This window comes from Malurus melanocephalus, unplaced genomic scaffold (assembly GCF_030028575.1).
Source record: "Malurus melanocephalus ecotype Western Australia unplaced genomic scaffold, MMel_1.1 scaffold_31, whole genome shotgun sequence".
Lineage (NCBI taxonomy): Eukaryota > Metazoa > Chordata > Aves > Passeriformes > Maluridae > Malurus > Malurus melanocephalus.
The window spans coordinates 859160-886274 of NW_026623263.1; the positions used below are offsets into that span (position 1 = coordinate 859160).

Below are 27115 nucleotides of genomic sequence, written 5' to 3' on the forward strand. Positions count from 1 at the left end.
CTCAGCCCAGCTAGCCGCCCAGCGGGCACTGGACGGGTGGAGCAGGAGCTCCCAGCTCGGAGGTTAGGTGCTGACCAGACGGGGAAAGGGAGAGCATTGCCCCTGCAGCATGAGGGGTCCCAAGGGGGCCGCTCTGAGAGGGGATCCTCATCCTGTCTCTCCTGCCCATCCTTGTAGTTGTACCTCTGTCGGTGCTGCCTGAAGCGCAGCGCAGCCTGCCCTGGGATCTGACCATGCTCATCGCTCAGAACCAGGGTGCTGGGGAAAAGTGGCAGRGAGGTGGTGGTGGCCTTCCGCAGAGTTAAACACCTGGAATTATTGCTTCACTCCTGGCTGGACTTGCAGGGGTGTGCCAGCTCAGCTAAACCTGCCTCAGCCTCCTCTCCCAGCGCTCAATGCTGYTGCAGTGAGGGGACCATGGGCGCTGGGGCTGGCCCCTTTCAACTCCTTGGTCAAGCCAATGCCAGATAAACCTCCTCCCTGTGCACATCCTTTTTCAAATTAAAAAAAGGCTTAAAACCCTGAAAGAAACTGTACTCTTGTTCAGTATRTAGGATCTCCTTTGTACACTCTCTCTTCCTGAGCCTTCCAGCATCACCGTCTTTCTCTCCTTCTTTACCCTGTGCTGCTCCTTACTCACTGCTCACCATCCAGCTAAGGGAAAGCAGAACTATATTGTGTCCATCCTTGTGCTGCACAGAGACATCTGTGCAAAATCCTCTGCTTCTCACAGCAGAGCTGAGCTTATACGTGGCTTGTGGCTGCAGTGAAGAGGAGGAGGTRAAGATGGGGAGGGTGAATGAAAGGAAATACTGAAGAGAGATAATGAGAGAAAGAGTAGCAGAGGAAATTATGCATCTGGTGCTCCCTTTCTCCCATGGGTGTCTGTGTTGGGCTGTTTGGGGGGCTGGTCTTTCTCATTTTCAATTTCAGTTATTGCTTCTAAATGTAGCAGATGCTTTGCTCTCTTTGGTGGAAAATGAGACTCAGTAGAGAACTTAAAAGAATCAGAGAGAAAACAAATATTCCCCAAACTCTCCTCTGCTTCTCTGAAAAAGAAAAAAAAGGAAAGAAAAGAAAAGAAAAGAAACGAAAAACCATACAGGAAGTATTTTCAGTATAGTCTCAGAAGGGATTGAGTTTGAAACAGTCCCCACCATTCCATCTTATCTTCCTCAGAGGAGCTGTTCTTCATGCTGAAGGGATTATGGGTAGCTTCACCCTGTAAATTTAGAAAACTTTATAGGAAAAGGGAGTAGGATGGAAAATGTGAAGTGGCTCTGCCTTGCTGCAGAGGACAGTAGTGACCATGCTGGAGCATTTTATAGAGCATATTGGGCACAGCATSTTGCAGAGCATCTAAGGTATTTTTTGTAATTGACTGACATGACTTCTTGCTAGTTTCTTAGTACATTAATATCTCTATTTTTGAGCTGTCTTATGCTGTTTCATCCTATTGTAAGTAATCTAAGCCCATTGTGCTGTATATACAGAAGTCTAGTTACTGTATTTCAAAACTGTGAGGTAAACAAAGAATGAATGGAAATGTCTTTTCTGTGTAGCGTTAGGCACAAGCGATTAAAATTGTGGATGAAACTGTTTTGTTGGTACAGTTATGCTTAGAACCTCTAGTAATTTTCCTCAGAAACTCCAGTRTTGATGAATTATTGGTCTTCATAGATTGCTGCTTCTGTCTTTTTTCACATACCCACATAAAGGTTTGACTCAGTATGCATTTCCTAGCACTACGTTTCTACTAGATTTTTTTAAAAATTACCTAGATTACACAATTTTAAAATTTAAAGCAACTTTTTAAAGCTACATGTGTTTATTTTAGGAAGGAAGTATGAATTTTTCAGGATCTACAGGGACAGAGGTGAGTTTATTTAAAGCTCAGACAGAATGTAGTAACTATTTAGTYAACAGTGGTCAAACCTTTGAAAATCCTTCTCTTTTATTTTCTAGATTGTACAAGCAATCCAGAACTTAACCCGTCTCTTATACAGCATGCAGGTGACTACTCCACTACTAACTTCATAGAGTAATTAATTTGTCCTAATAATTTACTTTAAAAGGTTTGTTTTCATGTTGCCCTGCTTTTAGATATTACATTAGTGAATACTGATTTCTACTGACTGTTGCCACAGAATATATTTTTATTCTACATCAGTGGCTGTTTTCTTCCAGAAACTGAATAATGCTAACTTGCTTAGAGATCAGTCCCTCCTGCCAAAAAAGGATGTTTGTACATCCAAAAACCYAGCAGGAAAGTAAAATGATGGCTCTAATTGAACTGATGTTATTCCACATACAGATTTCTGAAATTATACTTTAAAAAAATGGAAAATTTAGTATTTTGATTAGACTGTTCTCCTGGCTAGTAGTATGCAGTAACTTTGCCACCAGGTAGCAAACCCAATCCAGTTTAGATGCTTAAATCTCAATTACTTTTTGTGTTCTGTAGGGCCTTAGTCTGAAGTGTTTGACTCTTTTATGCTAAGTTTGAATATCTTAACTTACTTTTTCCTTTTGAGCTTCTGATTCGTAAGTCTATTTTAATTTTTTTTTTGAGTGTATATGACTTTTAGACCCTATAAACATAAGAATATTTCATAATAATTTTGGAAACATTGGTCTTAGAAGTTAAGTCGATTGAAGCAGTGCAAAAGTAAAATAAAAATGCAGGCAAAATTTTTTAGCAATTGAAAAASAGATAGGGACTGTAATGGAGAGACAGCCTTAATTGTTCAGACCATGAATGGGGAATCAGGTGTAGAGAAAAAAGCAGAGGATCTTCTCCTCATCCTCTTTACAAAGCACTGGAACTGAACCAATACCAGAGGAAGAGCAAGGAAAGTGGGGATTGCACGCTGCATGAAGTAAAAAACTTTCTGGAGTAGATAGCACGGGGCAATGGGACTATGTGAATTCTATGGGAATATTTGCTGAAATAAATTCCCATGTCAGCTTTCGAACATAGGCAGTGCAGTTAGTGCCTCAGCAAATCTAGGGTTTTCTTGCTTTTCTTTCTTCTTAATGCCAGCTATTTGTTTTTGTGTTATTGGGGAATGTCACAATCTTTAATGCAAAGTTACAACATTCTTGTGAAGAATGTACTAGAGAGCTCTCAGCTGTAAAATAGGAATATCAGACCTAAAATCATTACTGTACTGCAGGTTTATGCTTGCAGTGACACTTCAGTCAGGTGTGTGTAGTGGTACGGTCCTGGTGGYGTGGCTGTGGTGGCAGGTGCCTGTAGGACTGATGTTAGCTGACTGCAATGTTGCAGGTTAGCAAGAAGAGTCTTAAGGTAGGAGTGAGCTCTGCTGGAAACAGTACAGTTTTCTGTGTAAAAGGCACAGCTGTGTTAAGAAAATTTGAGTGAGTGTGGCATTCCCAGTGTTTCGCTGCCCTCTTTAACAATGAAAAATCATTTTTCCTCTGTGTCTTTACATCCTGTGACAGAATAGGACCCCAGCTGTAATTGAAGTGCATATGCACAGCTGTAACATAAACATCCATAATAATACTGAGTGTAAACCAGAAGCACTGTTAAAAGTGCTTARAAGAGTTGAGTGCTTTTAGAAATATCTCTTTGTAAAGGCATGATCACAGTGTTTTCTCTAGTTACTTGAAGAATAACCTTCCCAAAAAAAATGAAGCATTTTTATATAACGATTCTATGTAAAAATACAGAAATGGATTAATGCTGATATTTAAACATTTGTGTCTGATTTTGTTGTCGTGTCTAGGCAGCACTGGCTATCCAGGACAGCCACAAAGAGCTCCACAGGTTGCTGCTGCAAGAGAATGAGAAGACCAGTCGGGGCCATGGTTCTCGGCTAAACCCCCTTTTGGAACAAGAAAAATACCGGAATCTGGAAAAACAAAGGGTGGAACTGGCCAACATACACAAATTGAAGCAGCAGTTTCAGCAGGAGCAGCAGCGCTGGCTGCGCGAATGCGAGCAGCGGCAGCGGGAGCAGGAGGCGAGGGAGGGCCGGCTGGAGCAGCGGGAGCGCGACTGCGACTGCGAGGAGGAGCTGCTGGACAGGAGCCGGCAGGGACTGGCGCTGCAGCTGCAGGAGTACCAGCACAGCCTGGAGAGGCTCCAGGAGGGCCAGAAAATGGTGGAGAGAGAAAGAGACAGTGTGAAAATGCAGAAGAAACTCCTGTGGCACTGGAAGCATGGTCAGCAAAACAGCCTGTTTTCACCCACGGGGGGCTATGAGGTGTGTGGTTCCCCATTGTAATTATATCCCTGGATTCCTGGAGACCTGCCTTGACAAATAGGCTGGGATGYCTGGATGTTGTTGGTTGTTAATGCAATGAGTGAGCATGTGACAAGCTGAGATTCAGGCATATCCAAGCATTATCTTTGAATCTCATGGAGTTTAACCAGGGAAGGTGCAAAGTCCTACCCCTGGGAAGGAGCAACCCCATGCATGGGTTGATCCCCATGTTGGGATCACCAACTGAAAATCAGCTTGACTCTTTACAGCTAGCTGAAATGAGGTTATAGCAAAAAGGGGGTCTGCCTCTTTTTCCAGGCAGCTGGTAAGAGGACAAGAGGAAATGGCCTAAAGCTGCTACAGGGAAGGTTCAGGTTGGACACTGGAAAGAATTTCTTTGCTGAAATGGTGGTTGGGCACTGTAACAGGCTGCCCAGGGAGCTGGTGCTGTCATCTTTCCTGGAAGTGTTCAGAAAGCAACTGGACATGTCAGTTAGTGCTGCGGTTTCATTGACGTGATCATGGCGTTGGGTCAAAGGTTGGACTCAATGATCTTGAAGATCTTTATTCTGTGATTCTTGAAAAGCACCTGCAGGTCCTGGTGTTGAACAAACAATGTGCCCCTCTACAAAGGTGGCAGCTGGTCTCCAGGGTTGCATTAGGCAAAGTATTGCTAGCAGGTCAAGCGAGGGCATCCTTCCTCTCTGCTCTGGACACACCTGGAGTCTCCAGTACAAGAAAGCCATAGAGCTATGGGGTGGAGAGAAGGTAGAGACTGGGGGATGGATGGCTGGTGAAGCGCTTCTGAGAGACAGGGGCGTCTCTCCAGTGAGGAAAGACTGATGCTGTTCAGCCTGGAGAAGAACCGGTTCTCATTAATGGGGGTTCTTATTAATGTAYGTAAATGCCTAAAAGGAGGTTCTAAAGGGGATGGAGCCAGGTTCTTTCCAGTGACACCCAGTGACAGAACAGAGRCAATGGACACAAACAGAAACCCAGGAGATTCCTTTTGAACATCATTAAACTCTGTTTTCTTGTGAGGGTGATGGAGYCCTGGCACAGCTTGCCCAGGGAAGTTGTGAAGTCTCCATCTTTGGAGATATTCAAAAGCCAGCTGGACATAGTCCTTGGCAGCTCTCTTTATGTGGCCTTGCTCGACCAGGGGGGTTTGACCAGATGTCATCTAGAGRCCCTTACCAACCTCAACCGTTCTGTGATTTTAAGCTGGATACCCTACAAAACCCAAACTTAGGCAGATGTTTATTAAGTCTAGAGGACAGAAATTGTAAATGTGAGAATCTGTGTTTTATTCAGCCTTGTTGCTGTGTTTGCAAGACACATTGTGTCTGTGCATCTTGTAGGAAAAGTAAATTATTGTAATGTTACAGTATATAAAGCACTTAGTGATGTTTTTGGTTGCTGTCTGTTTTCTTGGACCACACCACTCTCTCCAGTGAGGAAAYGGGCACATTCAGGAGCAGCAAACACCAGGCCCTTGTGAACCCCACATGTCAGACTCTGCTATCCTGATCCCTGAAACAAGTAGCCACCTAGGGAAGAGGCTGATGTGTGGCTCCTTCCCTGACAGTATAACTCCTTGGAGATGGTCATTCAGAGGTGCAATTTAAAGTAGTTCTGAAGYTGCTTAAGTGTTTAATACATAAAATGATTAAGTTTTTGTTGAGGGTGAAGGATACAAYGTGGCTCTGGGTGCTCACCTGCCAGGTGGGTGGGTCCTCATCTCTAATCCCTGCTTGGTGGGCATAGTCTTGATTTCCATTACTGTTCTCTAAAGCACCTGAAAAATCAAAACATTTTGTCTGGCTTTTCCATATATGGAAAGCTCACTGACCCAAACAGCTTTTTTTTTTTTTTCCTGCCAGGTTCTCATTTTCACAAGAAAATCTGTAGAGCCTTTCTTCAGGCCATCACCTCCCCAGTTTTTCAGCTGGCCACTCACCCATAACAGGCAGAGACCATTTGGTATCTAAGATTGTACTTGCATGAGGTRGAAAGGATTGGCCTCTGACCTCCCCCTTTTCATCCGGCTTTTGTGAGCACYGTGTGAACATGTTTCACCAGTACATGCTTGCCATCCCAAACAACAGAKACACTTTTTACTAGTATAGCATACTAGTAAAACTACATAGTATAGCATACTAGTAGTATAGCATACTAGTGCTACAGTTTTGACTTGTTTGGCAGTGCTTAAGAAGTGGATGATAAGACCAAAATTGAAGTTGCCCATCAGCTTTTATGGACATGACTTCTGAAATCTTTTGAGGAGGGGAAGTTGTAGGATGATAGCCTGATACAGGGATAACCAGGATCACACAGGCAGGCAAAATAGTTAAATGCTTAGTGTCAGATAGTAGTAGTTTTTGTAATCTAATATTTCATTCGTAAGGCTACTTATGTTTTTGTTTCCAGTAGACTACGTGGCTTTGGATCCATCCAGGCCTTAAGATGTCTTTTCTCCTGTGTTTCCACTGCCATACTCCTTGCAGCAGCAGAACTGGTTGAGTCACTGTCAGTCAGCCAGTATTCCCCATGTTTTTACACTACACCTAGACAGTTTTGTGTAACCAAACAATGCAGTAACTCAGACTAATACTCCTGCTTTTTTTTTTTTTTTTTTTTTTGTGAGATTGGCCTTGATAAACACCTGTAAAGAGTTTGCAGGAGTTCTATTTGAAGCCTTTGAGAGCCATGACTTGCTTGCTAAAGCTGTTTGCCATCCTCACTTTGACTGCTGCAGCCCAGTTCTCTGTGATCTCCTGTCTACGTGAGGTACAGTGTTATTTTTGGATTACAGAGTGCACAGGTTTACATATGGGAAGTGGTACCTTGTTGAGCCATAAGGCAAAATATTAACCCCCTGAAAGCAGTCAGCAGAACTCAGTGCATCCCAATTAGCAGTTCTTTGTGACCTGTTACTTTGCAGTCCTTGCTTGGTTTGAGGTGAGCTAAGACCAAATCTGCAGGGTTATTGCTGTTTATTTCTGTGCATTCGTCACATTCAACGCGTTTTGAGGTTAACTTCTGGCAAATTAGGTGACTGTTTGCTATGAATCCCTATTCTGTCTGACAGTTAATTTTGAGCATCCTGGTACGGGGACTCTTCAGGATGATGCTCATACTCATACACTCTAGTTTCACACAGTGAGGAGCGGAGAGTTAGACTTCATGATTCTTCTGAGTCCCTTCCAACTTGATATATTCTGTGATTCTTTGATTCAGGTACTTGACAAAGGTGAAAATTAGATTCTCTGTTTTGGTTTTTTGTTGKTTTTTTTYTTCTCCCCTTCTGCCGATAATGGGACATAATCAGTTGGGCAGCTTACATAGTGAAAAGGCATTCTACTTCAAAGAAGCTGTAGTGTGTATGTCTCTAAGCAGTCTCAACAGATCAGATTCTTCTCTCATTTATGAGGATGGTGTGTATGGGATGAATATCTCAAATTCTGATTTAGCAAGGACTAGTGAAAATCAGATGGACCTCAAAATGGGGCACTTCTTGTCAGCCAGCATTAACTAGCGCACTGTGGAAATCCACTGGTTCGTACCAGCAGATGTCTTTTTCCTGCAAAAGCAGCAAAGATTCCTTTAATAATGGTAATTAATACTTTATTTAATTTAAAGGTAGTACAGGCGGTTTGCCATCTCTCTGGCTGAATAGTCCTAGGAAGAAAGAGCTTGGTTGTGGTGGAAGCAAGTGGTTATGATGAAACAATTGCATGCTACCTCGCAAGATTTTTGATGGTAGGTGAGGAAATAAGCAGAACAGAAATACAGAAAATTTCTTAAAAATCCCACAAAACTCCTTTTCTTTTGTCTATGTAATAGTACCGAGAAAGTGTTTTTCTCTTAATCCTTTCCCAGTGCTTTYTGACCTTGTTTTTGTGAGCTGAAGCCACTCTTTTCAAGTGCATTTTGTTGATTGTTTTAGAACATGYGTGCATTACTGGATGATTTCTAGTTAGAACAGCTTTTGATTTACTGTCTTAGAATCATAATGAGTGTTCAAACACCATTGTTTTTCTTCATTGAGGAATGAAAATATCTTGAAAGATCTGTGGAAAATTATAACACTTCTAAGGCATAGTATAGTCTTTGACAATGAGTTATGTTAGTAGCTCTTACTACATTACCTTTCTTTATTCTTGCATTTTACCTGCTTCCCCAAAGACATGTAGACTTCATGGCAGCTACTAATGGTGGCTACCAAAATGAGTGAAAGAGGCTACCTATCTGAGTACTTCACGCACTGAAAATTCCTCAAAGGTCTTAATAAAACACTTATGAGAAACTCTAAGCTGTCTAGGGTTTATTTTTAATTTTACACCATATTAATTTTGATCTAACTTCTTCATTGGTGTGAGTAGTAGAGCAGAATGTAAAACAGTAGGCAAAACTCTTGGAGGACAGCAGTGCATTTTTGGTATAATAAGTTAAGTAATCTGGTGGGGTTTTCTACATAGTTGTGAAGTTCAAGAGACATGGCATGTCAACTCTGCAGCAGCGTCTGAGCTCTGCATTTGGTAGCGCAGAATAACTTCTGTCCTCACACCAGCTTCATGCACATTAGGTCACAGCAAAGTCCAGTGGGCAGCGGAATTAGGAGTTGAAACATACAGAGGTACAATGGTTAATTGTCTTACAACTTTGATTAAGGAACTTGCTCCTCAGTACTCTTTGTAACGTATTAAACATGAATCCACTACAGCTTTATTAGTCCTTGGATTGTTTTGGATTGCCAAAACAGCATGTTATAATCAAAGGCAGGGCGGACTAGTTACATCACCACAATCAGCAAACAAAGCTGATTAGTAAAAGAGATTAATATTTCTAAAAATGCCTAAATAATTAGCCTGGTGAAACTTGTTCTAGTTTGACTGCAGTTGTCATTTTAGTTATGGGTTAAGCTAGTGCAAATTTGAAAAGGAATACTTATGTGGGTTTAGACCTCTTAAAAGAGGCTTGGCTTGCACTGGCAGACATATAGATTCAAGCTAACCAGAATGCTTTCTATTGAGCCCACATGAGAGCATCTGGTTTAATTAAACTGGCTTGTACCAGTTTAATTGCATTGATTCTAAGATAAGCTGGTGGAGCTTTTGTATCTAAAGACACCTACAATGGACCTGCTTTGTGTTCAGCGGCTGTCAGTGCATCCTGTGCAGACATCCTTATCTAGTAACAGGGCACCAGGGCAGTCCCAGCCCTCTTGGGGACCAGCACTGGCTACAAAGCCTGCCCAAGAGGCTAGTGGAAGTCTCTCTAAGCCATGCTGGCAAAACCTGCAGTTACTACCTGGTTGGTGCCACAAGGCACCTTATACAAAGCAGTGAAGCAAATCCCTGCAGCATTCCGATGGTTCTGAGGATGCTGTGAAGCCCACCAGGGTGCTGTYAGAGCAGGCAGGGCTGGGAGTCTCCCCCCAGAGAGATGTGCCAACACTTTCTGCAGTTGCATTTGTGATTCAGAAGGTGACAAGAATTCCATTCTCTGATCATGCTGTGCATGAGTCTGCATGGTTTAGCCTTGCTTCTGTCACATATCAGGGCCATTGTACAGGGAGGGAGTGGGGAGTGAGAAGAGTGCTAAACTTCCTCAAAGGGCTCTGCACATGGAAATTACGCAAATTGCTTGTTCCTAAGAAATGTGAATCAAATATAGAACAATAYAAACATTTCATACAAGGAAGCTGATTTCCTTTTTCTTGAGTATTTTCAGTCATGCTTTAACCCCAGAGAGTTTAGCAGAGTTTAAGAAGATCTCTGACCCTGTGCCTCCACTTTCTGACACCTCTGCAGGATATAGTCAGTTCCAATCACTTTGAAGAAAAACTGAACTGCAATGCAGTTAAAAAAACTGAAATGCAATGAAGGAAAGAAATTGAAAGTTAGCTGAAACCTTCATTATTTTCTAGTGGATGAATGTTTCATGGCATTTTCATGCAGTTTCCAACCAGCTATACATATAAATTCTCATAGTTATCTTTTAAAAAAAATCTTAAATAATTAGTCAAAATAGAAGTAAGAAACAATTGCTGAGTATAGTTTACTGCATATAGCCATGTAGCACATACATACATGCCAGACCTAATATATAGTTAAAGTTTTGTGTGTACACAAAAGGAATTACTTGGGTCTGATTAATTTTCCCAGAGTTATTAGGCATCTTGTAAGAAGTCTGCTCTGTCAAAAAAACCCACCTTAAATTATTTAAAGATAAACACCATCTGAATGCACTTCCAAGGAGTTAATCACTGCATTCTGACATATATTAAGTATTATTCAATTAAGCTTCATAAATATACACAAATGGAAAGGTCTACATTCCTCCAGTGCATAATTATGCATTCATATTTCCTAAGGTAAGGCATAGCTAACATCTTCACATAGCTAACATCATGACTATATATCATTGGTTTTTGTGTATGGGAGGGTACTAAAGACCTTCAGGCAAGTTCCCACAAAGCTGAAACTGGCATAAGTGAATTCACTAGAAAAGGTGTGTCAGTCAACGAGGAAAACATGATTGAAAGAAAAATGTGTTAATGCTTTACAGTAATGGTTATGAAATTAACAGCATGAAAGAAGCAAGTACTTGGGCTAATTAGGAACTAGGGGAAGTATAGGTTTTGTGTCAGACTAGACTGAGAATTGAATAAATTAGTCTTGCATTTAATTGACATGTCAGTTAACTAGCCGAAGTGATGCCTAAGGATTTACCTATGAATTCACCTCTGATTTCAGGAACAAGTGCAATTTTAAATCTTTTAAGCTTTGACGTGAACAGCATTTTTTACTGCTGCTACCTTAACTTCATTTATTCAAATGTTGCAGCTATAGAAATAGAATTGAAAACTGATAGATCTGGAAAACCACTGCAACTTAACTGTGGGAGATTTTTATCTCAGACATTACGTGGTGAAGTGAAAAACATAGTTTAAATCTTTATGGAGAACTTAGGAAAACCTCTGATCTTCATAACCCAGGGAACAAAACCAGGACTCTATTTAACTAATGTAATTTAAGTATTTTTTTAAAGGACAGAAATTTGTACATATTGGCATATAAGCAATGAGATAATTTGATTTTGGAAAAATAAGCCATATATATTGTGGCTTTCATCAAAGTAAGTGGTTTCTACAGATATAAAATATTTAATTTGCAAAAAGAAAGCAAAAATTCCAGAAACAGTATGTAGTATCCTATAACTCCATATAACTTTACATGAAATTTCCTTCCTATTCCTTAAGGCAGATTATGTTAATGGTGATTGCTTTGTTGAACCTGCTCTTAAAACTGTAGATCAGATGAATTTGCTTTGGTTTCCCATTGTTAATTTAGATGGCATTTAGAACAGCACATTTTTTGTCTGCTTGCTGGTTTCAGCTGGGATGCAGTTAATTTTCTTCACAGTGTCTGGTATAGGGCTGTATTTCAGATTTGYTGATAATAAGATAATAAAGAGATATTTTTGTTTTTACGGAGCTTGGTTTACACAGAACCAAGGCCTTTTCTGCTTTTGGTACTGCCACACTGGGGTGGAAAATGGGGTACTTGGGAGGCTGGGAGGAGACACAGCAGGGACAGGYGACCCAAACTGACCAAAGGGATATTCCAGACCATGTKGCATCATGCTCAGAGTTTACAGTGGGGGGAAGAAGGAGGAACGTTTGGAGTGATGGAGTTTTGTCTTCCCAAGTCACCATGACGTGTGATGGGRCCCTGCTCTCCGGGAGACGGGGGAACACCTGCCTGCCCATGGGAAGTGAATTAATTCCTTGTTTTGCTTTGCTTGTGTGCACAGCCTTTGCTTTCCTATGGAACTGTCTTTGTCTCAGCCCATGAGTTCTCCAGCTTTTACCCCTCTGATTCTGTCCCTGATCCTTTCAGTAGGGTGCAGACAAGGGGCTCTGTGGGTCTTTGCTGCTGGCTGGGGTTATACCACCCCTAAGRCTACCTTAACATAGGCTATGGCCTAATGATATTGTATAAAAGTACCTGTTCTATGTTTGCATCAGAGAGGTTGAGAACAATAGGCCTGGCTCTTTTCTCATGTTTGTGTTAAAATGGATTTGTTCCAGTTAGAAGAAATATCAAATGTAAAACTGATGCAAGTGTGATAAAAACTAGGTGAAATATGCTTTGCACTACAGTGTTAAAAAGGCATCTGAAGTGGCTGTTTGTCTGTGCTCCAGTTCAAGACCGGGTTTTGGCAAGGAGGAAATCTCAGTAACTCAGGGCTTTATTCAGATAGCACAGCTACTGCTGCCAGCACTGGAGGTGGCTAAGGAGATCCTGTGATGGAGGATGAGTAAGATGCTTTCATCACTTGGAACCTGCTAAATAACATTAGCAATGTCCCCAAAAAAGTCACCACAGTCTTGCACGTGTCTTGTTGTGAGTTAATTTCTATAGTATTGTTGCTGACAAAACTTCAGAGTACATCTGGCTCTTCTGACCTGGAACTAGCTGTGCCCCCTACAGCACACACTTCACGAATCTCCTGTTTAAACAGCATCTTTTGGAGTCAGTGACAGGCTAACCCCTTACCACCTGCAGAGCAGCATGGGAAGATGTTTTTCAACCTATTTAAATGATTTTATGGTGTCTTTAATAATATTTTTAATAGCATGTTTTGCAAGTTCTTTCTATTTTTCTTTCACTTGAGAAGAGGGAAAGAGGGAAGTGTTTAAAAAGTAAAGGATGATATGGCCCATGGAGCTCCCAGTTTGTCCCTACCTYCTGAGTAGGTGTGATTTTTTGAGCCACTTTATTTTTTTTATCTTTTTAAATTGAGTAGATGCCACATTCAGAGCAATTCCAAACTGTGTTTTCTGTGTTCAACATCTCCCTTCTCTTAGCACAGATGGCTTCACAGGTTAGCACAGAGCCCATTCAGTGTAAGTTATACAAGAGCTCAGTGTAAGTTATAATGAGAATAAAATTAAATTAAATACATAAGAATATGAAGTTGAGCAACATCAGCACCAGCATCTTCCAAGCTGAAAATCTCATTGATTTATTAGAACAATTAAGATGTTACTTTTAACTCTACAACAGAYAACAGCATATTTGCCTCTTCTCTATACCACAGAACACTGGGTTTCATGCTCTGCTAGAAGACGTCAGACATCTCTGAGATACTTGATAAAAATGAATCAGAGAGGAAGTATTTTTTTTTCCTCTTGGGAATAACACTGCCATTTGTTTAAAGCAAATGGCAAAAGGGATTAAGTCACAGAGCAGTGTGATACCAAAGTGAAAAATATGTCATTATATGTCATCTGCAGTTAGTGTATTTCGAGTAACGCTTGCTTTTCACCTCTGTAGCTCGCAGGTTTCTTTGTTCTGTTACTGACTTTCTCACCTCAAAACACTTTTCTCATTTTGAAAATAACCACAGTAGATGCAGCGCTATTACATAACTTTTTAATTAAGGCAGCTAATGATATTCTGTTTTTATTTTGTATGCTAATGTAAGTAATGCCTAATCTGTGTAATGYCTGTCTGATTTTATTCTTTCTAATATCTTCTCCTTTAGAATTTATTCTTTTGGAGAGGGGAGTAAAGTTTAAAATAGTGCATGTCTTTAAGGCTATGAATGGAGTAAAGAGATTTTCTGCCCCTGTCTTCTGAGGTACCACTGATGTTGTAGTAAATTTACACACAACACTCAGGCTTTTATTGTCTGCAGACTTCTTAAGCAGCAACAGGATGATGGCTGAATGTGTCTCATTTTTCTCACATTTATGGTTCCACCAACTTCAGTGCAGTGGTTTGAAATCAGAATCGTGTGGATGATCTCCCTTATTGTGGATTTATTCTTTATTTAGATAGGGCTTTTCCAGTAGGTAGAGGTTTCAGGGAAGTAGAAGGATGAAAGGACAACCTTTCAAAGACCTTAGGCGAAGGGTCTTTAGCCAGAAAACTGTTTTATAACTGAGGTCTGGCTCAGTRTTGTGCAGAGCTGTGACTTAGATAGCAAGTCTGCAGGGAAGAGTCCTTATGTCTCAGGAAATCAGTCACAAACAAGAGTCTTTCTTGTTGTTTGATGTCAAAAAGATTGCTTGGGCACTCTTTGTTTTCCTTGGAAATGTGATCTGTGGGTGAAGACCTGGTTGCAGTGCCCTGCTTTAACACATTACAATATTTTGTATACATTTTGTAATGAAGTTGGAGCCTGAAATAGATGCACAAGTGTAAATAAATAATGCATCCTAATAGCTGAGAGAAGCTGTTTATGGATCAAATTTTGCAAGACACTGAGTATGCAAACACGCTCCGCAAAATCATGTAGCTGAATCACTAAGTGTATCTGTCTGGCTTATTTTGAAAAGTACAATCKCATTTAAATTATTTTGTATAATACTTAACATATTCCAAGAAATGGCCTGTAGCATGTTGTGCAAAAATAATGAAGTGTTAGTAATATGAAACCTCCTCAGCATCATCTGCTGTTAAATATTTATTGAGACACTGGGCAAGATTTTCTGTCTTTTGCTGGTATTCATCATTGCCTTCCAACAAATTTCATTAGCTGTCACCAAATTGCTAGAGGAGATTTCATGGAGTATCTTGTTCTCCCTTGCCAGATACTATAGGAGACTTTCTTTTGGGTCTAGATGTTTAGAGAGGAGGAGCCTTATGCTAGTGTGGAAGCTGGTTTTAGTTTAATCAAATAGGAAGACTTCCAACAGGCTGCTGCTGAGATGCCTTGAGTATTCCTTGGAAGTTTGATCTAGAACTGGAACAAAATGATACAAAAATAGATGTGATTTGTCTGAATTTGTTTAGGGTCTGTTGCAGAAAAATCAAACCCATGTACTTTAAAAGTCATTGAATATGTTCCATGATATAGATAAGATATAACAKCTAAAGCAGTGCTTTTGGCAAGGATGAAAAGAGATTTTTTTTCCTCTTTATTAATTGAACTTGAAAATTGCATAATAATTGTTGCTGACAGGAAAACTGCAGGGAAGCTGTCTTCTGTGCAGAGCAACTTGCCATTGCAGCATGGTGCCACTGGGGAGAGGATGAAGGTCTGCAAAAGGCTTCTGCATTAAATAAAGGCAGTTTAGAGCTGTAAGTGAAAATGAATACAGGCAGGTGTTTTAAAACTTGTAGTACAGGTGAGGTAGGAAGAGGAGGTGATGAATTTGGGCTTAAGGGTAAGATTGCTCACAGTGATGCAACAATAGCAGAGAGAAGTGGGAGCAGAAATAAGGAAAGCGGATCCAAGYGCTCTCCATGCACTCATGGAAAGCCCTTGGCTGGAGGGGTGGAGGCACATGCTTATTTGATAACTGTGGGTTTTTATGGCTTTGGTGTACAATTTTTTCTCTGCCTTTTATGCAAACTGTTTTCAGTTACATGTTCACAGAGCTTTTAGCAAACAATTAAAAAGGGCATTCATTTCAAAATCCTCACACTGAAAATTCCTATATGTACATTGCAAAATTTGGGGTATGTGCAACTTTCCAGTTTTTTCTKGTTTTTTTCAAGGACTCCAAGAAGAAATCATCAGCACATACACTTCCTGCTAAAAATGAATAAAAATGGCTGTGCTAATACTCATACTTCAATCAAAAATTGGTGACTATTTCCCTCAGTTTTTAGCTCAGGAAACAAGTATCTCTGTGACTGTGAGATAAGAGGCTTCTCTCAGATGCTTACTCTTGGAGTAATGGACTCCAAGTATTTTTTCCTGTATTAATCAACAACAGCAGCTTCTATTAAAGGGTGAGATTAGMATGTAATTGATTTGAAACAGGTGCTTTGGCTGATTTTTTCTTCTGCAGCAATTCTATATATTGACTTAGTGTTCTTCTGCTAGTCTCTTTGAGTTTTGATCTCGTCAGCCTTTTTTGACTAAGAAGTGGCGGATCTGGTCTGTTGTTGGGAAATTACCCTATAAAACCAAAGTGCTTAGGAGGAGACTTTAGTGCTTTATAAATTACCTCCCCCTTCTGGCTTTTGTAACAGAGCTGTGCCCTTCTGCTACTCAAGAAAAAGTTTGCCAAATTCCAGACACACTTTTTCGTGTTGCACCTGAAAGACTGGCCAAATGCTGGGGACTAAACGGACTTTTTGCCAAGGTATTTGGTTTCTTGTTTATTTCAAAGTGAAAAAAACCCACAACCAAAGAGCGTCCATAAAGTATGAGGCAGAGYTAATCAACACATTAACACATGTCTGTGGTAAGGGCTCACAAGAAGAGTTTTGATGTGTAAATGTCCCCTTTTGTTTCAAAGGGAATGACTTCATGTGCCAGAGACTGTTTTTTTCAGGGTTAATGTTTCTCCTTTCAGGAGGGAGGGAGATAAAGCCTTACTACAGTGTTTTATTGCCAGGTGCAAATTGGGACAGGGAGTGAGGGAAGTGTGTGGATATGTGGCTGGCAGCAGTAAGGGGAGCTGGTTCATTTCCCCCAAGTCCTTGGAAGTGCTGTTTGGGTCTGTAACTTTATGGGGTTTCCATTTCTCCATCAAACATTCAAGCAGGAGTTCCCTACTGATAGCTGTTTCTTTCGATTCCAGCCTACTGACCAAATGGCTTCCATAGATGGTGGGCTGGGTTGGTTGCAGCCCACTTGACTGGACATGAGGAGGCTATGGGGGTTTCCTGTCCTTCCCCACCACTGCTGTCRGTGGGCAGGGGGATTGCCCTGGCCCTGGAGAGGTGCCTTGTGTGGGTGTGTTGCTGCTCTGGGAAGGGCAGCGGCCCCGCGGCGGCAGCTGGTCATGTTCCTTGTGATCCTGTGTAGGAGGGGTGTTCTTGGTGTTTTATGGTTCTTTCCTCTTGATCATTTGAGTGCAGCTGTGTTTAATGAGCTGGAAAAGAAGTAGGTCAATAAAACATGTGTTCATTGTTAGCAGAATACCTGTTGGACCACGTGCGTGTCTCCAATTGACCATCTAAAGCTTCAAAGCTTAGCACAAAGACAATTAAACAGGGAATTCATACCTAAATAAATTAATACTAAGCAGGAGCAGACAGCTGTCAGGCAGTCTGCCCTGCCAAGGTGACACTGTGGGTATTTAATGCACAGACAAGTTGTGATTTCAAGCCAGACCTGTTTCTGCGTCTCTCTTATTGATATGCATTAGAAAAACAGCATGCCAAAAATAACTTAGAATCTGTGTACTTTAAAAACCAATATAAMTGATAACAAAGCCATGTAAGTAGGTTAAAAGTTTAATCATCTAATCGGTCTTAATCAGCATGCTATAAAATTGATGTTAAAGTGACACTTTAACAGTGTCTGATCTTGAGCTGGTTTTAAAATCTTTTCTTTGGTAAACACCAGTGGTAGAAATAGTGTATTTAGGGGGCTTTAATAAAAGAAAAATGGCTGCATCATCACATTACTCCAAAACCTGGAGCTTTAAGACAAGTATGAGTTAGAACTCATGATAAATGCCATTTTGGTGGAACAAATGTATATATGTTGTGTTAGCCAAGAATTTGGTCCAAATTGTCTAGACCAAACTTCTCTAAAGAATTATGAGGCAAAACCTGAAAATGAAACTGCATTGTTTTACCTAAGCCAACAACTACACAAAGGACAAAAACATGCAGAATAATGGYATTCCCAGTAATTTTACTGTGATCAAAAATCCAGAGTAGGGAAGAGTAATGTTGCAGACCTCATTCATCATAGACTTTGAATTCTTTTGTTCTCTGTCTTGCAACAAAAAATGCTCCAAAAGCTGCTGAGACTAATTAATGTAGGATCTCTTATGAAGTAATTCTTCAACTGCTTTTTGTGTAAAGGTCTCTTATTAGTGAAGGTGCTTGTTTGCCTAAGAAATGCAGCTGCTGCTTTTTCACAGGKTTGGGCTGGTCGAAAGTAAATAACAGCATTACGATTTCCAGACCGATTTTCTTGCCTTATTCAGTCAGCTGGGAAACAGATTAGGCTCCTCTTTCCTTGGTAGCTTTAGGGTCAAAATATTTTTCCCAGTGTTTTTTTGAGACCCAGTGCCAAATTCAGTTCCTGCTGTGAAATCAGCTATTTGAGGTGTGAAGATCCTGATTTGTTGATGGTATGTGGGATCTCAGCTGCCAGGGAAACTGCTGGGAACTGCCCTCAAATCTTCAAGGCTTACACGTCTTTTCTGTATCAAGTGTTCTGAATTTATATCAGCAGCATATTGGTTGTTGCAGGGTGAAGCCGTGGCGTTCCAGGTGTGCAGTGCTGCTGCTTGGTGTTCCCTTTCTTCCACCAACCATAAACAGCTGAACCTGTGCTATGGAAAATCCATTGCAATTTGGGAAAGTCTTAGAGGCATTAAAAAAAGCCATCAAAACTGATCGTGGTGCCTTTCATGGTGAGGAAAGGGAGAGAGGCTGAGGTGCCTGGAGTTCCCTGGGGATTCAGCTGTCTGTTGCTAATGAATCTGCATGGAAACCACTGGGAGCATCATTRGAGACAAAGAGGTGCCCTGGGATTTGCCAGTGGGGACTTTCAGTGCAGCCCCTGGGAGCCAGGCTGCCGTTTGCTATTGAACTGTAATGGCAAACAAGAGCCTGTTATCCTTGAATTCCTTTGAATATCCCAGGCCCGGTAGATTTAGCACTGGTTTTTAGGTGTCTACTTGTGCTTTGCATTATGCATGAGTGCCAGTGTGGGGATTAAATGGAGCAGCTCTGCCATTTCAAATAGCTGTGTCCTGAAGCTGATGTGTCAGCTGTCAGTCCAAATGAACTTGGTACCTGTTATTATAAGTACATGTAAAACCAAAACCTAACTCTATTTATTATTTTCAGAAGATTAATGGTTATGAGACCCTTTAACGTCTTTGTTGCTAAAAGTGGCATAAATCCCTCCTCTTTTAATGCAATTTTATTTTGTAAAGAGGATCAGTGTGACAGGTCTCGATAAGTCATAGCAAGGTAATTGTCTGCAAAATCCATGTGGTATGTTCCTTCCACCCTCCCCCCTTATTTTTTTCATTTGTTTATTTTTTTCCCCTTATTATCCCCCCCTTTCTTTTTAGAAACAGCTAAGGAGTAAAAAAACATCCAGCATTGCCTGACCTCAGAGCTAACCCAGCTTTGAGGAGGAGTTTGAATCCAAGGCCTTTTAAGATTCCTTCCAACTGGAATTATCCTGTGATGCTGTGAAAACAGGGTCAGAGCTGAAGAAGGAGCACCAAAGGCTTTCTGTTCAAAATAGAGAGACTTGAGAGGTTTTTTGCCTGGAGTGTTTCTTAGTGCCTTGATAATGTTCTCCTGTCCTTCTCATAATCATCACTGTGGGCACTCCGGGCTTACGTCAACAGCTCTGATCCTGGGGGAGAGAGAGGAGGGGTGAAGGGGGTGAAGGAGAAAATCTGTGGCATTTATTTGATGTGGAAGTGCTTACATCCTATGACAACAGACAGGAGGTGAGAATCAGTGTGACTAATGAGTTGTTTACTTGGCTTTTGTATCCCCCCGCCCCCCCAGGTACACGGGCTGTGTTTGTTTTGATATGTATTGATTTCAGATTCCTGCAAATACCATTCCTTTGTCCTTCACCTTCTCAGCAGTTTGTGAGACACTACTAATCCCGTCTCCTTGAGCTGTGGAAAAGATAGGGTAGTGCGGATGCAGAATGCTGCCATAATTTTTTCTTTTGCAATACAACAGTACCACATTTTTAGCAAGGAGATGTCCTTTCTGCGTTTGGACCCAGACCCTGTTTGGAAAACTGAAGTCCCCTTATAAACTCCCTTTACAGAACTGATCCCATGTACAACAGGCATGGCATCTGCCATTGTTGTTATATCGAGGTGCTCTAAAAAAGTATGCAAAGGGTAGAGTGTGCCTCTGCCGTTTCCTGATGCTTGTCCTGATGACACCAGACCAAAACTCAAGGACAATGGGAAAAAATCAGTTTGTTTTTAATGCTGAATTTGACAGCATCTGTATGAATTGGACAGTTTGTGATTGGGTCCAGAATGTTTTAGATACATCTCCAACACCTTTTGCAAAAACTGGTGGGGAAGACTGCAGGGAATGCCTGGGGTTTCTTTATTTAATGAAATKATCTCAGCTGAGATGCAAAGGACTAAAAGCTGGACTTTAGGGGTATTTTGTATTTTGTACTGTGGTGTGGCACTGCTGGGCTGAACAGGCTACACATCCCCGAAAGGCTGAAGTGCTGTCATAAATTACTTTATATTTGGTGAAGCACACTCCTTTTTACCTTTTTGTGTTTGACCATCCCAACATTGAAGGAGTGGATTTCTCTTGTGTGCTGTTCAGTTTTGCCTAGGGCTCTCCRTGGTGCAGCTGTGTATCTGACTTGCTCTTAAGGAAAGAGCTACCTGGAGTAAAGTAGGAGAAAAATAAATTACATAAGTGAGAAACAGGTAAAGGGGGTTCCAAACTGCACATGAATTCTGGGGTCCAGGATGCAGAGAGATGCCGACAGCTCTTGGCTGGTGCAGAAGCGGGAGGGAGCAGAAAGCTGTGTCAGACTGTGGAATGGTCTGAGCTACAGCTCGGTTCTGTTAAAGCTTTGGAAATACTCGAGTATTTTCTGCACTTATATAACTATGAAAGAAAATCAGTGTAAATGAGCAAGTGGATGGCTATGGGCAGGCACAGTCACTTTGTCCTTGCTGTATGAGGGAGCAGGTCAGCGGCAGAGCCTGGCCGGGCGGGGACAGGGCTTGGGGAGGCTTTGAGGGGGTCGGTGATGTGGGCGCTGGTCTGGTGGGCGCGCTGTTGAGCCAAACACAGCCTGCCGGAGGAGCATCCCTCCACTGCTGGGAGGGSAGCAGGAAAAAGGATAAGTGAATGCTGAATTTAAACAAAGGGAATAACACAAAACTCATTTTATGGCTGCCGTCGGCAGGTGAATTGCACATTGAAGAAAGCTCATAAAGGGCCAATGGGCCTTACTATCTGACACTAGATCCATAGTGAATTCTGACATTTGACTCAGTGCAGCAGAGAATGGGCCTGGAGAGGGASTGCAGGGCTCCTGTGAGTGTCCCAGCTGCCAGGGGACTAGGGGAGATCTTCTTGGATGTCACTTTCTGGCAGCAGCCCCTCTGCTTGCACAAATAATCAGTTTGTTATCCTTTTTTTTATTTTAACACCCTCAGCTCTCAGAGTTCTTTAGTAGAGAGCAGCTGATGTTTTCAAGTCCAGTTTCAGAAGTTGCCTTCCTGTTTTGGGAGAGCATTTCAAGAGGAAGATTTCTCCCACCTTTCTCCTGCTTGCTGACAGGGGCAGCTTGTTTCCCCATGCTGTACCAGAGAGCTCAGGGGAGGCTTCTTGGCTGCTGTCACTGCTCTACATTACCAGAACCCGTGCTGACTGGCAGTTCAGTCTCTTTTTCCACTCTCCTTTTACCTGAAACTGTTGTTACCATTTCCAGCCCTTCCACACTCCCCGTGCRTGTGCTCTCGGGGCACATCCCGCTGCCGCCTGTCACACCAGCTGCTCTCCTGGCTCAGCATGGCACTGGGCACAGAGACAGCGGGCACCCTCCCCGGTGACAGCCTGAGTGTGTTTGCCCTGGGGACACATTGTGCTCTTATTAGGCAGAGTCTGCGCTGAGTGCCACCTGAAGTGCATCCAAAACCAGCCCCTTCTCTCCCCACTTGGATCGAGCACAACCTTTCCAGCCTGAGGCCACCCCAGCAGCAGCTGTGCTCACCTCTTGGGTGCTCTCCTGCTGTTCAGGTTTTCCACATGCAATATGTTAAAAAAAAAAAAAGGAAGAATAAAAAACCACCTAAACTAATGATAAATAATTGAGTTTGACAGTAACAGAATTTGATTTGTTTTTCCAGAACGCTGACAGTTTCCACGGCTCAGCTCTGCTGCTTATAATTGTAACAGTGAATGAGAAATGGTTTGGAAACAGCTACAGTTTTAATTGGCGAAGCAATTACTGTTTAGTTTTGATGGTGGAAAATAACTGCATGTAAGGTGTTTCTTTTCTGTGTATTTTCAAATTTGTAATTAGGCTTCTCCAATTATGTTCTTTATAAACTTTGGAAACAGATCTTTCAAATAAGTTTTTACTGCCTGGTATTCTTATGCACATAACTTTGGTAATGYGAATAGACTCACAGGACTTAAAAGAAATATTAATGTGGGTAAAATTACCCCAAACTTCTGCTAGTAGCGCTCTTTTTAATAAATAAACAAACCAAATTTATCCAGTTTTCATGAAGAAAGGCGGACATATTTTTTCTTTTTTTTTTCTGTGGGCTGCAAATTGCCATCTTTTTGTAATATGGCTATCAAAAAGAAATAAGTGCAGTCATCATCTTTGAAAAGAATGGGCTGTTTGACTACCTTAGGCAGTCAAGTTCTGCTGTGTTACATAGTGCAAATAACTCATCATCAAGACTTATTCTGGATTTTAATCAAAAACTTGACCCAGGATAAAACAAAAGAAAGACAACTGGGGACTAATTTTTGTAACATTCTGTGTCACCCCACTATGACTAAGCTTGTTTATAAATACCTTGTCCCTGCCATTGACCCTGCAGTCTTGGCAGCAAGAGTACCATACATATGGCTTATGGGAGCTGCAGCTCCAAAGCTGTTTGCTCCCCCAGCTGTGTAAATATTAAAGAAGAGATGATGCTGAAGGCAGAGGCCACGATAGGATGTGTTACCACATGCCCATTGTGTAATCATCCCACACTGCTCCACACACCCYATGCCAGGGAGCAGCAGGAGAGCCTTGGCTTTTCAGGTTGCCAGCAAGCTTGTTTTTCCTTGAAATCCTGCCTCAGTGAACAAGACTGGTGAAAGTCATTTGTGTCAGGTGGATGCCAAATGTGGGCTGGTGTAATTTTAAATTGCCACCAGTTAAGTGTGCAAAAACCCAAATGGCTCCTTCATAGAAGATGTTAATTGCACATACATGAGAGAAGAAGTAGGGAACAGAGCTAGCATGAAATATCTCTTTGGTTTTGCATGAGTGATCAAGGCTCAAAGAACCCCAGCTCTTGGTTTCCTTGCTTCTGGCATTACCATGCTGTGGGAGGGGTTCCAAGCTCCTTTCTGTGGCGTCCTTTTTTGAGGGGGAGGAATGAAAATTTAACCTTGTTGATGCAATGGAAGAGTTGGTCAGGCCAAGGTAACAGTGAAAAGTATTACAGAATATCCAATGCAGACTTTTCTCATCACTATGCATGAGGATACACATTCTTTGTTAGCCAGCTCATTTTTCATGGTAAAATTGCTTTGAAGAAATACAGATGTAGAAAAGCCAGCTACTGAGATGTAGTTCCTGAGYGCTAGAGAATGCTGACTAGGGAAAACACCCAACTGTAGTTGTGTTGTTTTGGTTTTTCAAGCTGTGCACAGATCATCAGAAAAGTCTTCACTGCACAGTCCTGGAAAACAAGTACCTGAATCTCTGCATTTGTAGAAGACAATTGGAAAGATAACTCATCAAGATCCTTGTGAAATAATGTTCTAGTGTTGGGGCGCAAATGTTCTCTCCACACCTAAAGGATTGAGGCAAGAATAGAGTAGGTAGTTTGTGCAAATAAGCATGGATAAACTTGGTGGAAACCTGAATGCAAGTGCCAGCCATGTAGACTTTTAACTGGGTTTTCTCAGTTGATTCTTTTCTTTATTTAGGCTTACAAATAAAATTCTGTGTAATGATGAAAACAGTATTAATTTTACAAATTTATTATTACAAAAAAACATACTGAATATATGCTGTGTGTTTCCCTCTGGTTCAATTCTGACCTCATTTATGTATTTCCATTACTGTGTGTCTGTTTAGTAGAGAATGGTTATACTATTATTATTATTATTATTATTATTATTATTATTATTATTACTTCTCACCTCTCACCAGACTGCAGTATAATTTGCTCTAGAGTAGTATTTCTCTTTCTAGACAGATCCAGCAAACTAGAAAATGTTGCTAATGAAAAAGTCAGAATTTGCTCTTTTTTATGGCATGGATATGGCAGAAAATGCATTGTCACTTGTGCTTGTATTGTGTGTTACAGATCTGAACGCATCACAGCCCCAGGGTCCCCAGACAGGCATTCCAAACCAGGGATCCATCCAGTCCCCACACGCAGAAGAGCTGCTGCTGAACCAGCCTGAGAGCCTGCAGGATGCGGAAAGAGGAGCCAGAGTAGAAGAGGAGATTGTTTACCTCTGATGACTTGTTTTCTGATCTCAGTAGCACTTTGGAAAGATTACTGTTTTTGCTCTACTAAATCTCTGTAGTTGTTCTTTGTATGACCATCTGGCTTTAAGGGTAGTATTTAATATTCAATGCAAATTTTCCCCCATGATAAATGTAGCAAGTAAGTTATTTTGGAGCCTTTGTTGTGTAATCTTTAATTTATGGCATGATTTCAAATGCTTTTCAAGAAGCAATGAGTTGCAGGGGAGACATAACATTCTGAAATTGTAAGGATGCCACCAAGAACTGTGAAAGCTAGTGTTGATTTTCTCTAGTCCTCTTTCTACAAGATTGAGCTAAGAGACATGGGCCTCATGATGCTATTTGAGTTTTCAGARTGTGTCTCAATAACCTTCTAACATTTGTGGTATTACATGAGAAGACAGCATTGTAAGAATGATGGCTGTGGTCTTTGTTGAAATGTGCTATATACCCTTAGCTGTTGGGTCATTTTCCTTATCTTCTAGCTCAGGAACTGCTCAGAAGGGGATGTTTTTTTGGTCTGAGCATAATTGCATAATTGTAAGTGTTTTTTCATGTCCCAAAGCCTATCATCATTTTGGTACTACTGCCAGTTTCTGTGCAGAGATGCACTAAATCAGTTTGTTACTGTATTATAGCTGTACCTCACTTCAGTAGGTGTCCTTACACATTAAAATCTGTCAGATGAAATCATTACACTGGTCAAAAGAAAAGAAAGAGGGAAAATAGTAGGTTTCTGTTATCTGAACCCATCTGAAATGACACTGTGTTCCCATGTAGGAGTCAGATAGCTTTCTGCTTTCAGGTTCATGACWTCATCTCTGTGTTAGGCAGTAAGAAACCAGGACTTGTTTTGTGGCTTTTTGTCTTTCTGAAAGATTTGTACACTTCTGTCAAACTGAATAAAAGCTCTGTGCATTTCTGCAAAACTGTAACTTTGATTCATTGTCAGATTCTCTAAAGAAGTAAGAAAATGGGAAGAAAAGAAAAATTCTCCAGGCCTTGTTTGCACTGAGCTCTGCTGCAGATCTGTGTTCTGGTCCAGTGTAGCCAAAGCCGCTCTCTGCATCTCAGCTGGCAAAACCAAGGATGTGCCTTTTACTGCTCAGTGTGGCCAATGGGATTGGCAGAGGGGCAGCAGGACATGGTTCTTCAGCCAGGGCTGCCTCACATCTGCCCATCTCATGGGGCAGAGAAGTGCAGGATTGCTCTCCTGCACATTTGTCTGGGTAAGCCCCAGGTGCCAGCAGTTTCCATTCTGCCCTGAGCCTCGTGCATCATCCTTTGCAGGGCCCAGAGTTTCAGATATGTATGTTTGTCAGCAAGGGTTTCCTGATGGAAGGGAAGCAAGGGGAGATTGTCTTCCAGGGGCTGGTGTACCATGGGGAATACTCTAAACAAGAGTTTTCTGGGCTATCAGAGTAGTTGTTCAGTTGGTATCTTGGGAAAACCACCGAGCACCTGACTTGATGAGCAGGACATGATTCTCAGCTGTATTTACAGGTGTACAAATCTCATCAGGGAAAGATTTGTTTTCCAGTGTCAATCTCCAGCATTCAAGACTCCTGCTAATCTGACAGGACTTTTAAAATATGTCTCTTTATAAGAGAAAAAAAAATCCCCTTTTAGATTTTCCASAATTGTTTCACCTTCTTTACTTTTCATAATTAAACTAAAATCAAAATGCAGATCCAACTCCTCTTAAGGGTCCTGCAGTAAGGACAGCTTCTCTGAACAACTTCTTAGCAAATTTCTAAGTAGCTAGACTAATTTCTTGGGAKGCTGCATGTCCCAGGATATGTTACTTGCTCAGGGACCCATGGGAAATTGGGAAAAATGAGCAGTTTTCTCCATGGTTACTCTCTCTGCATTTTATTGTGCTTTGGCTGAAACATCTGGTACTGATTACTGTCAAATCCAAGCTGTTGGATGGATAGCTGCTGTCCCAGTTTGGTGTGGGAATTCCCATGTAAGCGTCTTGCCACTGGGAGAGGAAGAGATCCTGCTTCTCTCATTGGTAATAATTGAGGGGCTGGGAGCTGAAAAGTGGCTGGCCCAGACTTCAGCTGTTGTGCAAATTCTTTAGGTCCCTTAAAATCAGGCAGCATCTTATTTTGCTCACCTGTGTTTACAGTAAAACTACTGGCATTTCAGAAAGGCAAAGGCAGGAAACAGGTGGCCTCTAGATTTAGGCATTTTAATTGTAGAAAATGTTTAAAGTATAGGCCAGTATGGTCTCGGCAGGTGTTCTTTATAACAAGATATATTATGCACCCCTGAACTCTGTCCATTATTTAGGCATTTCTTAATACTTAGCGGAATTTAAACACAGCCCCAGTGAGACTCAGCTATTTTACAGTCTGTGTTTTTCAGTTATTGTCGAGCATATATTAATGCTGCATCTTCTTTTTGAATTTGAAAAATAGATTAAAAAATTCTCTTCACCTTTTTTATAATACTTTGAAATAGGTTTTTTTTTGCAAAGTCTGTTGCTTTTCACTCAGTCCAAATACTGTGTTTTCTTTTTGCTAACCTTCTCAAGGCATCTTGCCTCTGAAAGCTCTGAATCTAATCATTAATTTCAGTATTTAARTTACAGGAGCAGTTGCTGTACCACAAATATCCATGGCACCAGGATGAGCTTTCTATTTGTTTTGTTCTTTGTTTTATTTTTTTCTCCATCTTAACAAAGAAATGTTTAATTTACTGTA

The 27115-nt window shown here is 41.3% G+C and overlaps 1 protein-coding gene across 7 annotated transcripts in view; it reads left to right on the forward strand.

The window, feature by feature from the left end:
- The window catches only part of ARHGEF28 (Rho guanine nucleotide exchange factor 28), an 83815-nt gene extending 58467 nt beyond the window's left edge, over positions 1 to 25348 (forward strand). For 3 of the 7 annotated variants that reach the window (XM_057363788.1, XM_057363792.1, XM_057363790.1), the window contains 4 exons: positions 1838 to 1876; positions 1966 to 2013; positions 3753 to 4191; positions 24238 to 25347. In XM_057363788.1, coding sequence (XP_057219771.1) covers positions 1838 to 1876; positions 1966 to 2013; positions 3753 to 4191; positions 24238 to 24395 — 684 coding nt within the window. In that variant the 3' untranslated portion in view covers positions 24396 to 25347. Of the gene's footprint in view, positions 1 to 1837; positions 1877 to 1965; positions 2014 to 3752; positions 4233 to 24237 lie in introns of all 7 variants that reach the window. The other 4 variants (XM_057363793.1, XM_057363789.1, XM_057363791.1 and 1 more) reach the window with 4 other exon arrangements.
- Positions 25349 to 27115: the final 1767 nt, after the last annotated feature.